The 13,428-nt window shown below is 41.8% G+C and overlaps 1 protein-coding gene across 1 annotated transcript in view; it reads left to right on the top strand.

Annotated features, from left to right (window-relative positions):
- Positions 1-13,428, top strand: part of NT5DC2 (5'-nucleotidase domain containing 2) — a 148,267-nt gene that overhangs the window by 115,646 nt on the left and 19,193 nt on the right. Inside the window, exons 12-13 of the mRNA XM_073592450.1 lie at positions 4,916-5,056; positions 12,724-12,788. Of these exons, the coding sequence (XP_073448551.1) occupies positions 4,916-5,056; positions 12,724-12,788 (206 nt within the window). The remainder of the gene's footprint in view (positions 1-4,915; positions 5,057-12,723; positions 12,789-13,428) is intronic.

Below are 13,428 nucleotides of genomic sequence, written 5' to 3' on the forward strand. Positions count from 1 at the left end.
CATATTAATGGCATCTTCCAGCAGGACATCAGACTCAACTCAGCAGGGCAGATGTAGCAGGGCACAAAACCCAACTCTGTGCAACATATGGGGACCGTAAGCAGTCAGACACAATAAATTACCCCCATTGAGAGGAACAAAGGGGGTCTGTAAATAAAATAAAATGTAGTAAGAAAAATGCAAAAAAAAAAAAAAAAAAAAAGAAAACGATGCAGACAAAAATGCTGAAAAAAGAAAAAGCAAAAAAGAAGAGTTTTTAGTAAATAACACTGCCTCAACAGTGGGGCAGGCAAACGCCAATGGTATCTACTATCTAATATAATGTGAAAGGGGGTATAAGAGTAGTGGGAACAAGGTACCAAAATCATAGATAAATCAAGTGTACTCACTTTTGTTGCCAGTGGTTTAGACATTAATGGCTGTGTGTTGAATTATTTTGAGGGGACAGCAAATTTACATTGTTATACAAGCTGTACACTCACTACTTTACATTGTAGCAAAGTGTCATTTCTTCAGTGTTGTCACATGAAAAGGTATAATAAAATATTTACAAAAATGTGAGGGGTGTACTCACTTTTGTGAGATACTGCATAACCTAAGTGGTACGACAAGGGAAATATAGAAAGCCTAAAAAAGAAAAAAGGTAAAAGATTAGGTAAGCCGTACTTACTGTGAAAGAGCCTCAGTCCGGCTGGTGGAATCAACCACCTGTCTTAGCTCTAGCACAGAGTCTCGGTCTTTAAATGAGTGGTAACTCCAACCCACCCCCCGGCATACCAAGGTATTATCAGAGGAGGGGGGAGAAAAAAGGAAAAAGAAAAAGCAAAAAACAATAGTAAGGCGGTGCAGAGAGAGACAGCTGCTGATGAGATTAAGTGGGCAAGGAGAGAGACAGACTTGGTATAGCGATATGGGCCCTATGTATACTGACTATGAAGCAGTCATGGAAAGGGCTGTTTAGGTCACCCCGGATGGATCTCCCGATGGTACAGCCGCGACAGCTTGACGCTGTGACTGTAGTCAGGAGAGGGAAGCAGACGACACAGAGCAGTGGCCGCGTCATCAGATGCACAAAAGGTGGAGATGGAGCGTATCCAAAGCCACAGAGATGGTGGTGAACCGCCGGGAAATCCCCTCCCACTGGTGCGCCCACGGGATGCATCAGGGGAGTGGACAGCGCTGATCCAAGGCCGTGCAAAGGCTGATGGTAGACTAGAAAGCATCCCCTCACATGGCCCCTAATAAGCTCCCATCGGCTGGGGGAGCCCACCTGTGCCGGGTAGTGCAAACGTAGTGGGTTAAAAAAAGAGGAGGGGGGCCACACCTGCATATGTAGAGCCGGATGATGTCAAAATCTGAAAAAAAGGTTATATTGCCTCAATATAAATGAACAATATCCAAAACAGTAGAAATTTATAATGAGGAAAAAAACTAAATATAGCATATAGCCTCAAGGAATCTCGTAATTCTGAAAGCGACATATGTTTTTAATAAATAAAAACCTGCAATCTACAGTTGTAACGTCTACGTAGATGCAGATTAACAGTGGTAAATGTCTTATTAAGGAAATATCAAAATCAGAGATGGAACAACAAAGTCGGTCAAATGATCTGACTCCAGAAATAAATCACATTGGTTACAGATGAGATCATACAATATAATACAATATTAATCATCTACAAAAAGTGAAGGAAGAAAGGAAGGAGAGGGATGGGGATGAGAGGGCACTATATAAACCTGCACAAAGGTGGATCAATATGTAAATCAATATGAGATTATGAGTCTTTGTCCCATGCTCCTGAAGAAAATCCTTCCAAAAATGGTTTTAGATTAAAAGCTTCATTCAATCCAGGTGCCTTAGTAGCCTCGAATTCAGAAGTCCAGTGCAGCTCCCGCTGTAGGAGAATTTTGTTAAAATCTCCACCGCGGGAGCCGAGTTGGACCCTGTCGAGGGCCAAAAAACGTACTGGGGTAAAAGAGCCCGCATGTACCATGGGATACATGTCTGCCATGGGGCAGTTCAGGATCGCGTTTGCGCATGCTCTTTGCGCTGTCCTCTATGCGCTGTCAGATGGAAACAAACCGCCTGTGCTTGAAGGGGAAGTGTTTGTAGAGGAAATGATCTGCTTTGAGGCGTGGTGTGGTGCTTACACTTTATAAATGCTTCATTAACATGCCATAAATGCTATTGGTGTGGTTACAGAGCATTGCCACTGAAATTAATGGAAGCGGTTGGCAAGCATTTATGCCTTATGAAAGCGACATGCTACTTAATTTTTAACATAACATAATGCAACCTCTCCTGTGTGTACTGCACTGGTTGGTGCCCGCTGTAATATTCCTGGTAACCATTGAAGGGCAGTTATGAGGCTTTAAAAACACTTCATAAAAGCAGCTCAAACATAGGGTATTGGCGCACATGTGAACAAGCCCTATTAGCAAGTATTCACATGTCTCTATTCATTACATATTTCAAAAATAAGAGGTTTATTTCTCATCTCAGGACAGTAGGTGGAGCAGTGCAAAAAATTGCTTTATGCCCCATTCGCCAAATGAACATCTATCTACTTCTTTTAGGGGGATTTGCTGTGCTGCTCACTGATTAGATTGAGGGCTTTTTGATTGTTCCTTCTCACCATAATCCGTATGGATATACTGTCTTGTTAGTACATATTGGAAGCAAGTTGATGTTAGTAGCCAACCTCATTCTTTATGTGGTGCCCATTATATGGCTATCCAGGGACTATGAGGGTTGGTGTACTACGAAAATAAGGTACTTTACTGACATCAGCAACAAGTGTTTTAACACATGGAACATTCTTTTATCTGCCAAACACATTCCCTAGGGTTATTGTCATAGACATACACAGTACAACAGTTCATATTATTATTATTATTATTATTATTATTATTATTATTATTATTATTATTTTGGTTACTTATATAATGCCATCAATTTACGCAGTGCTTTACATATATATGTTATACATTCACATCAGTCCCTACCCTCAAGGAGCTTACAATCTAAGGTCCCTAACTCACATTCATAAATATACATACTAGGGCCAATTTTTGGCCTACCTACCAACCTACCAACATGTCTTTGGAGTGTGGGAGGAAACCGTAGTACCTCGGAGGAAACCCACGCAGGCACAGGGAGAACATGCAAACTCCAGGCAGGTGGTGTCGTGGCTGAGATCCCAACCAGCGAACCTTTTTACTGATACGTGAAAGTGCTAACCACTACACCACTGTGCCGCCCACATATGTTTACATATGCTCAAGAATAATGCCCCGTACACACTGTCGGACTTTGTTCGGACATTCCGACAACAAAATCCATGGATTTTTTCCGACGGATGTTGGCTCAAACTTGTCTTGCATACACACGGTCACAAAAAGTTGTCGGAAAATCCGATCGTTCTAAACGCGGTGACGTAAAACACGTATGTCGAACTATAAACGGGGCAGTGGCCAATAGCTTTCATCTCTTTATTTATTCTGAGTATGCGTGGCACTTTGTGCATTGGATTTGTGTACACACGATCGGAATTTCCGACAACGGATTTTGTTGTCGGAAAATTTTATAGCCTGCTCTCAAACTTTGTGTGTCGGAAAATCCGATGGAAAATGTGTGATGGAGCCCACACACGGTCGGAATTTCCGACAACAAGGTCCTATCACACATTTTTCGTTGGATAATCCGATCGTGTGTACGGGGCATAAGTCAAACATCACACTGCCAAACTTCTTAAACACTAGATACTGCTCTACAGGGAAACTAGTCCCATCTCATGTACAACTCATTTAAAAAATGCATTGTAACAAGACACAGCCATCCCACAGCAGCCTTAGTCTTCTAATTGCAGCAACTATAGGCACAGAACTACCTTACTTGCTGGTAAATCTGACACTTCTTTTAACAGGATTAGGCTCCTTCTGGTTACCAGTGGTTACCTCCTGGTCAAAGGCACTGGGTGAAATCTGTGTGAGACACAGGCACTGATGGCCTGCCTCTGCCCCAGCAACCAGTCAGTGCCTCATCCTCACGCAAATCCAGTTCATGACCAGGAAGCAGCAGGCTACTCATAGCTGGAAAGAGCCAGATCCAGTTAGAAGGTTAGTATTGTAGGCGGTCAGTGTTTATTTTGGCTAAGCAGCAGCAAGGGATGCAGGCAGATTATGTTTAACTGAAGTAAACCATATTAAAGAACCAGTCCACTCAAAACCCATGTCTCAGTTTCATATGTTAAAATTTGAGTGTTCTGCTAGCTTTTTATATTACTTAAAACAGTGTGTGTTTAGTATCACTTTAAACTGGTTGTAAACCCATTCATGAAAGTTGACATGGGCACATATATCTGTAGTGTTTACTTATCTCTCTCCAAAGCTCTAGTGCTCTGTATTTCTGCTGCTCTGTTATTAGCATGATAACTTCTGACAAGTTCTCCAACACACAAGATAACAGCAGCTGAAAATTTGTGTCAGGGAGGGTGCTTAGAGGTAGATAAGCAGAGAGCTGGTCTATTCACAGTACAGCTCTGCATGTTCCTTCATTCCTCTGCCTATGTGGAGTGGGGGTGTGTGCCTTTCCTCCAATCAGCTCACACACAGTGTAAGCCCAGGCTCCTTACTCACCCATATGTGTTGCTGAAACAGGAAGAAAGATTTGTAGCATGATATGCACATTCCAAAGAGTGTAGAAAGTGAAAGACCGCAGATTGTATGTAAAACCTATGTAGGAAAATTTGTTTCATCTCTGTGTATCATCTGAGGCTGTTCACTTCACTGGGTATGGGAGAGGGTTTATATCCACTTTAAATATTGGACTGGGAATGTATAGGAGGAGCCTTGCATAGAACTGGAAAGAAAGTCTTCTTTTTGGGGATACTTTTTTAATTGTCATTTTCTATAGGATCTAATGCTGCGTCATGGCTGGAGGACGGGGGCCATAGTCCCTGAATTGGAAACTGAAATACGGATAATAAACACTGAACAATACATGCATTCATTGACTTGGCAGCAGGCTCTGACCGGACTTCTAGAGAGGATGCAGGTCAGGTGATTGCTGTGCATATTGATTTTTTCTGTGTCTTTGCTTTCAGAGCTTGCCTACACTGGTCAAAAGCAAGTTTCTATCCATATAAATAGGAGTACTGTTTTTAAGGTTTGTGTGTGCTTAAGCAGTTTTTAACTTTACTGCTTTGTTGGAACATAAACTCTCCATTTCTCTTGCGTTGTCTTGGTGTCAGTAACAATATTGGAAAGAAGCTGTGATTAAAATTAAAATGTGTCCTCTTTCAGAAGGTGGTGTCCATCTGTTGGCTTTGTGTTTCATGTCACTTTCTTGGTCTTCCCTTGTCATCTAGGATGCAGTGTAGGCCATTGTTTACTAGTTATTTTAACATGCTCAATACCTTATACATTCACATTATACAGTACATTCACACCTTTGTGTTTTTGTGAGTTTTAACTCACATTTAACATGCACGTAAAATGCATATAGAATTAGGCACCATACATCTTGGTTGAAGTGCTGCTAGCCACATTGAGAGTTTTGTTTGAAAATGTGTTAAGGGTTTTTAAAACTGATCTCCATATTTAATGTCCCTTTAAATAGTTTGTTTGAGCCAAGCTGGCCCAAAGAAACTATTTACAGTATTAACAGGCGTGCTTACTGGGCGCGCTGTACTAAAGCGGTAGTAAACACTGCTTGGTCACTTTACTTACACTTAAACCTGTAATAAAGCTCATCTGTAGGTACAAGAAATATGTCCTAAATGTGCACGTTTAGGAAATATTCACGTTTGTAGGAGCCCTTGACGTCACCGGTGCATGCGCACTGCACGCTGAATAAATGGCATATTCAAGTATGCTGTCCATTCAGAGTGCTGTCCAGCAATCATGGCTCACGTGCACTTACCCAGGAGTGACATCATCACAGCTCGGCCATTCACAGGCCTGGAGCCCAACCCGTACGAGATACTGCATAGTTTCTCTAGTCAGGTTGTTTTCTCCTAAATGATCCGAGATGGTATTGCCTATTTTCTAATACCCCTTGACCGCCATTATCAGATCTTGCTTACCAGCGATTGATGTGTGTACACTGCAATTTACATGTTATAAATCCTATACTCCCTGCACGTTATGCATTTTCTGTACCTGTATTTTCTGTTTGAAACTACTTTTAAAATGGTTCTTCACTGCATCTGAGCACCACAAACCAAAAATACTATGTAATTCATGTTTAATATTTAAAGAAAACTTCCCCATCTATCCATGTCTCTATGCTTTATTTTGTTGAGAAATCACTTTGAAAAACACCCCTGTAACGAGCCCCTTGCTCGCTCGGTTCCACTCTCCCGACACTCCTCTGCAGCTATAAAATCAGATTGCAACGTCTGATGGTTCGGTCATCCGATGATCCGGGACTAGAACTACAGCTCTGTGCCGTTCTAGTCCAGTTGTGATAGCTCAGAACAAACACCAGGCAGGCTGTATGTAAGTTCAAACAGGACTCTCTTTTATTGCAAAATACAGGCTTTTATACACTAAAAGTGGAGGTGCAGACCTCCTGCTCATATTACTCTAACAATACAGCTGTAACCTAATTAACATGAGCTAATTAACTAATCCCTTTAGACAGCCTAGATGACTCAGACATGACCGTTAGGCCAGACTGGCCGTCTTGTAGTTCAGACAATCCAATCAACATTATCACAATCAACATAGACTCTTCTTCACACAATAGCAGAGTTAATTAACACAAATAACAATGGGGATCTAATGACTCTTAGATCCCATAGTAGACTTATTTACAATACACATTTTAGCAGACAATAGACAGACAGGTGTTGGAATTTACATCAGCATCTCCTAACAGTATCTGTCCCAGCATTATGAATCAGCCACTATTCCAATATGGCAAATCAAGGGTCCCCAGAGTCTGTGTGTCCTGGGGGACCAGGGCCCGAATCCACAGTAATACCACCTCAAGGGTCCCCAGGCATACAGCTCACAAAGAGCACCCTTCCCCCAAATGCAAGGGCCCCCAATCGATCGGCAAGAGGCTAGCATACAGTCCCCTCCAAAAGTCTCTTTCCCGGCTAGGTCTGTCACAACCCCTCTTGCATTTCTGGCTGTGGCCCTCTTGAGTAAGGGCAGATGATTCATGTATCATTTACTTCCTGGAATCCATCTGCCCTTAGCTCATGCATGCATGAAGGAGAGTGTGCTTAGCTCAGAAAACCCCTCCTCGTCTCCTCCCCTGCTGTGGACTCCTGGGATGTATGACATAATTTGCTTAGGCAAGAAACCAGGAACTGAAGAAATGTATCTAATTTTTTAAAACTAATAATAATTAATTAATAAGTAAATATGATATACTTTCCTATCTATTTGCTAATGCTAGCAGCATGAGGATTAGAAATCACCAATGTTGGGGGGCGTGGCCAAGCGTGGCATGCAGTAGGACATGTTCCAGGTATCTCCGCCGTGAATCCTGCACAATCCTCTTGATAGCACGGCCATCCTACCTTGTTTTGCCTCAGGAAGCACCTCGCCTGCTGCCGCTGAGTCCCCGCTCCCTTCTGCATGTGATATTGCAGCGATATTATGTCCAGGAGAGGACAAGGCCTTAGATTACCACCCTACACTCCGGGCCAAGATGGTGGCCTCCCACCCCGTTCGGCAAAGGAGGCAGCACAACACTTCTTTGCAAAGGCATCTGGCAGAGATCCACTGCTGATTCAGATGCCAGACTCTGACAATGCTGATTTGGATTTGCAGAGACCAATGTTTCTCCATTGCAGATGACTGACCATCCGGACATCCCCATGCTGCCAATATGGTGCTGCCTGCACATCATGATAACACTGATCCTGAGCCTACACTCAGGGATATCCTAGCTGCTGTCACCACCTGCACTTCATCTATTGCTGACCTCGCTGGAGAAGTAAAGGGCATGAAGATGGAGATATTCCTAGTGAGGCAGGACATCCAAAATTGAAGAGAATGCACCTCTGCCCTAGAGGGGCATCTCAATACCCTGGCGGATTACTGGCAGCCCCTGCAGAGAAATGTCAGATATGTCCAGTTGATGGTTTCTGCCAATGCTGCCATACTGGAAGATATGGAAAATCGCCTCCCCAGGAATAATGTGCGGGTGGTTGGTATCCCAGAAAGAGCGGAAGGCAAGAACCCTTTGGCATTTTTTGAGGCATGACTGACTGATACATTTGGTTGAGAGGTACTCTCACCCATGTATGCTGTGGAAAGTGCTCACAGGGTCCCAGCAAGACCACCTCCACAAGGAGCTTTGCTGTGTCCCTTTTTGTTTCGTCTCCTTAACTATAAAGATAGGGATGCTGTCCTGTCCAAAGCCAGGACGACTGAAAATCTTAGAGTGGATAATGCTAAAATTTCCCTGTTTCCAGACTTTTCAGCGGAGGTCCAGAGGCAAAGATAAAGAAATAATTCCTGGATATAAAAAAAGGCTGCGGGCCCTTGATGATCAATATTTTATGTTGTACCCTGCTAAGCTAAAGATCATTGCCAATGGCAACTCGAAATTTTTTGATAATCCCACGGTGGCTATGAACTGACTTGACAGAGAGGAATGGAATCTGGCGAGACGCCCGTCTTCTTGAGGGAGAGATGTCCCTTCTCCTTCAATGGTGCTTTAATGATCTACTACCTGGCAGGGATGGTTAAGACTGTTTTGTTTCCCCATCCATTACGTGAACACTTTTTTTCTTGTTTTGCTATGTGGCCAGCTGGTACGCAGAACTTGTTTGCATTGTATGGGTAGTATGTCCTCGGGGCCATAACTCCAGCAGTATCACCAGCAAAGCAGCTTCATTATTATACCATCAAAGAAGAAGAGAATGTGCGCTGCATTTCGAGATTTCATAATTTGCCGCGTCACGAATGTTAATTCTCCATTACGAGTGTTAGTTTACAAGACCGGCTCGTCCTTGTTTCAGAGCATGCTTGTTTATACTTTGGACTTTTGTATGACAGACTTGTGTACACACAGTAGGAAAATCCAACAACAGACATTTGTCAGTGGAAAATTTATAAGCCTGCCATCCAACATTTGTCTGCGGAAAATCCGACAACAATTTGTCCAATGAAGCGTACAAATGGTCGGATTTTAGGCCAAGTCTGTCAATGCACAATTCCCGTCGGAAAATCCAATCGTGTGTACAAGGCTTTAGTCTGTCTACTTGGAGCAATAGATTCTGAAATGTATCAGCCAGGCGTCTATATTATGATAACTAGGCTGTTGTACTTGGCTAGAAAACTAATTGACCGGTTTTGGATATTACCTACAGTGCCCACAAGATCACAGTGGGTTGAATATGTTAACTCCCTCTTACTTAGAGAGCAACTGGCTTACCGCCACCGAAATGCGATGCAAAAGTTTACCTTTATCTGGTAGAACTGGCTGGACACCCCTGGCCTTGCTCCACCAGAGTTAATGATGGATAGACTTTTACAATGTTAAAGTTTAGTTGGCCCCTTCTGTTAGGGGCCACAGCCTTTTGCCCCACCAAGTGTTTTAGAGGTTTTTCTATTGTTCTGAGCCTATTGTATCCCTTTCTTTTATGAAAGTAATGTTATCCTGTGTAAAATGCTAAACAATGTGCTCAGATTGACTTGTATTTCTGTTTACAACTGTTTGTTTTTGTGTTGTGTATGACATGACTGGCTCTTATCCGATTTCTGTACACTAAATGTGTTTTTTATTGCTTTATATGCTCTTTGTTGTACAGACCCTTTTTTGATATCAATAAAAAAGAGTTTGGATTAAAAAAAAAATAAAAAAAAAATAAAAAATAAATTACCAATGTTGATTGGGAGAGTAAAGTTCTGCTTTAATAAAACAAGATTGAACCAAACGGTTGGAGCCTGCAAACCTGGAAAAAAGACCAGGTGAAATGGATGCCCTGTCAGCTAGAGGGATCCCTTTTACAGTTTAATCTTTCATAATGTGCTAATATGCAATGCAAGCTAGCACATGATGCCCTTAACGTGCAGATTTTTTTATTTTCAGACTTTATTTCTGCTTTAACTGTATGTAGTCTCAGCTCACTCTCGGAACACAAAAGAGTTGGGCTGAGCAGGGCTCAGAAATGCACAGGAAACTTTGTATTCTAATGAATGAATACAAAGCTTCCTCTGATTGAGGTGTGGAGGCGGGCAAATGTTTCACGTACTCTGCCTCAGCCAGAGGAAGCCTTGTATTCATTCATAGAATAAAAAGCTTCTTTTGAATGGCTGAGCGCTGCTTAGCCGGACTCTTTTTTTTTTTTGTTTTTTTTTTGTTTTTTTTTTTTTGTTTTGTTTCGGGAGTGAGACAGGAGGCCATTGCTGGAACACAGTGCTATATACTATATGTAGCAAAAGGCTTCATACAGTTAATACAGTGCGACCAGCAAGCTCACCTTTTGGTGCAGTAAATAGACCGTTTGGGCCAGCTTCAAATGAACTATGTAAAGGGACATTAAATGTGGAGATCAGCTTTAAGATCTATTTAAGAAAATCAGAGTATTGTAAATAAGGAGCTGGTAAATTACTTTCTTGCTGTGAAAGAACAACTAATCTGAAATTCACAACCTTGATCATTTTGCATCTGCCCAGCATGTTTACTACATATTGCTGCTAGAAAGCACAGCTTAAGGACTGAAAGCTTGCATGATAGTCTAGAAGCTGATCTTTGTTTTCAAACCACACATAAGTTCAAGCATTCAGTGTAGCAGAAAGGTTGTAATTTGACATGATTATAAAAAGGTTGCAGGGAGGTGCAGCGTGGTGCGGTCGCAGTAAACACTCGCAGTCCAGTTCCAGAACTGTATTGAAGTTAAAGACTCATAAAGCACAACTGCCCAGCGGAAAGTCAACCTGACCAGGTGCACTCACAGAATATTGCAGTGAAGAGTATAACAGTAGGTCTCGGGTGCATCGACCGTGTCTGTCTCAAGGGATGGAATGTGTCCTGGCCGGTCTGAGCCCAAACAGGGAGGCGTCCAGGAAGGATGGCATGTGCCTGCACTTTACCTACTCATCTGGAACCTCCCCCTACTGCTGATACTGTCCCTGATAAACAGGTGACTTGTCCTACAATGCCCACTTGCTAAATGCACGCCAAGCCTGGGAGCCAGGATCTTAACCCCTTTGTGCCTAAGGGTAAAACAAATCTTGATGCCTAAGCTCAATTTTGCAACTTTTACATGTGTTAGTAAACCTGTACATATCATCACAACTACTTTGTGCATCCAGATGGATTATACCTTGGTTTTTTTCAGGACAAATTGGGCTTTCAACTCAAAATAAATTCTCCTGCTTCTGACGATCACAGCGATACCACATAAACAAAAGGAAATCCTCTCAAAATAGTGACCTTGACCTTTGACTCTGACTTTGACCCAAACACTAACCCTGGGGCTGACCTAGATCAAAGGTTGACTATTTGATTTTTGATTTTTTTTTTTTTAATCTCTGCAAGGACAGAGAAAGATGCAATGTATCTGTCTTGTCCATTCAAAGAGATAAAAACGCGGGGGGCAGGCTTCCCAGTGACTGATCAATCAGAGGCTATCACAGTGATCGGGTGACCTGGAAGCGGATGTTCCGGGTCCCGATGGTTAGAACAGGGCCCTGTGCTCTCGGTGAGACCCCGGTCACTGTGCTGGGAGCATGCCATGTGGCGTGCTCCTAGCACAAAGGGAGATATGCAAAAATACGGCCCCACAGAAAAAAGCAGAGTCCAGTGGGGCCACATATTTGCGTACGGTCAGGTTGAAGGGGTTGAATAGACTCTGACCCAAGATGGCCACCAGGGTCACTTGGAGCGGCAGCATTCAGATGGATAGCTGCCCCCTTGTGACCCAGGAAACCATAGAGGAACCATGTTCCTCTCAACTTCCCTTCCAACTGCAATGCGGTGGAGCATCACCTGAAGTGGAGAAAGTAGACTGTGCCTGCCTACAAGGTTATGTTATTTGACCATAATGCTCAATAGGCTAGCAGGTTTGGAGTAAGTTGCTTGCCTTGTGTGATATATTTAAAACCTGGAAGATTGCTAATTGCTGCATTCTGTAGCTTGATTAAAAGGAAATGTCTTCCTGCTACTTTGAAACAAATAATGAGCTACAGACAAACCGCCACACACACAGTTGAAATATACATGCAAACGGTTTTATCTGCCAAACAATTTGTAATTCTGTCCAGCAACTTTTGTGATTCAATCTGCAAGACTGGACAGCCAGAAAGACTTAAGGAATGCATTAATGTCACCTCCCTACCCACAATCTACTGATTGGACAACAAAGGAGCAGCAATCCACTCTGCCCTCACATCCTGTCAGCATGTTCCCTGTCAGCACAAGTGCTTACTTGTGCCTGCTTGAGCTTGGTGGTTTGTAGTGCTGCCCCTCTTTTTCCAAATGTCAATGTTTTTTTGCTGGGGATGGCAGACGATTGAAATCAGGACAAATTCAGGAACTTATGCTAATGAAATGTATCAATATATGCAATTATTTTACAGAAATACACAACTGCAATAAATTATCTTTTCTTTTTCTTTTTTTTATAATAATTTTATCTGCTTAGTGTTCCAATTTAATTCTGAATATAATTTTGATGCAAACTATTGACCTTATTTTGGCATAAATGGAATGTAGTAGTACAAAAATCAATGAAAAATAATTTCTTATTCTAGATGTATCAAGATGCAGAATCAAAACAAGTTCTCAAGGAGTGGATGAGAGAGCGTCAAGAACTAAGGTAATGTTCAATTCGCCAAAGAAAATGAATAAGCTATTGTGCTGACTAGAACCCAACCGTCATTTAACGGGGCACATGAGAGGGCCAGGAGAGTGGTAGGGAACACCAGGTGAAGTGGATGCAGTGCGTCTCAGATTATGTTTTGAGATAACAATGCACATATAAAAAACAAACACAAGAGGGCGCCTCCATCTAGGTATAGCGATTTATTAAAAAGTGTGTAGACTTTTTATATCCACTGTGTGTGTGTATGTGTGTATATATATGTGTGTGTATGTGTATGTGTATGTGTGTATATATATATATATATATATATATATATATATATATATTATATTATGTGTGTGTGTGTGTGTGTGTGTATATGTATATTTATATATATAGATAGATAGATAGATAGAGATAGATAGATATATATATATATATATATATATATATATATATATATATATATATATATATATATATATATATATATATACACACACAGTGGATATAAAAAGTCTACACACCCCTGTTAAAATGTCAGGTTTCTGTGATGTAAAAATGAATAGTTTCAGAACTTTTTCCACCTTTTTAATGTGACCTATAAACTGTACAACTCAAACTGAAATCCTTTAGATGGAGGGAAGTAAAAATA

The sequence above is a fragment of the Aquarana catesbeiana genome, linkage group LG07, assembly GCF_042186555.1.
Source record: "Aquarana catesbeiana isolate 2022-GZ linkage group LG07, ASM4218655v1, whole genome shotgun sequence".
Classification (NCBI taxonomy): domain Eukaryota; kingdom Metazoa; phylum Chordata; class Amphibia; order Anura; family Ranidae; genus Aquarana; species Aquarana catesbeiana.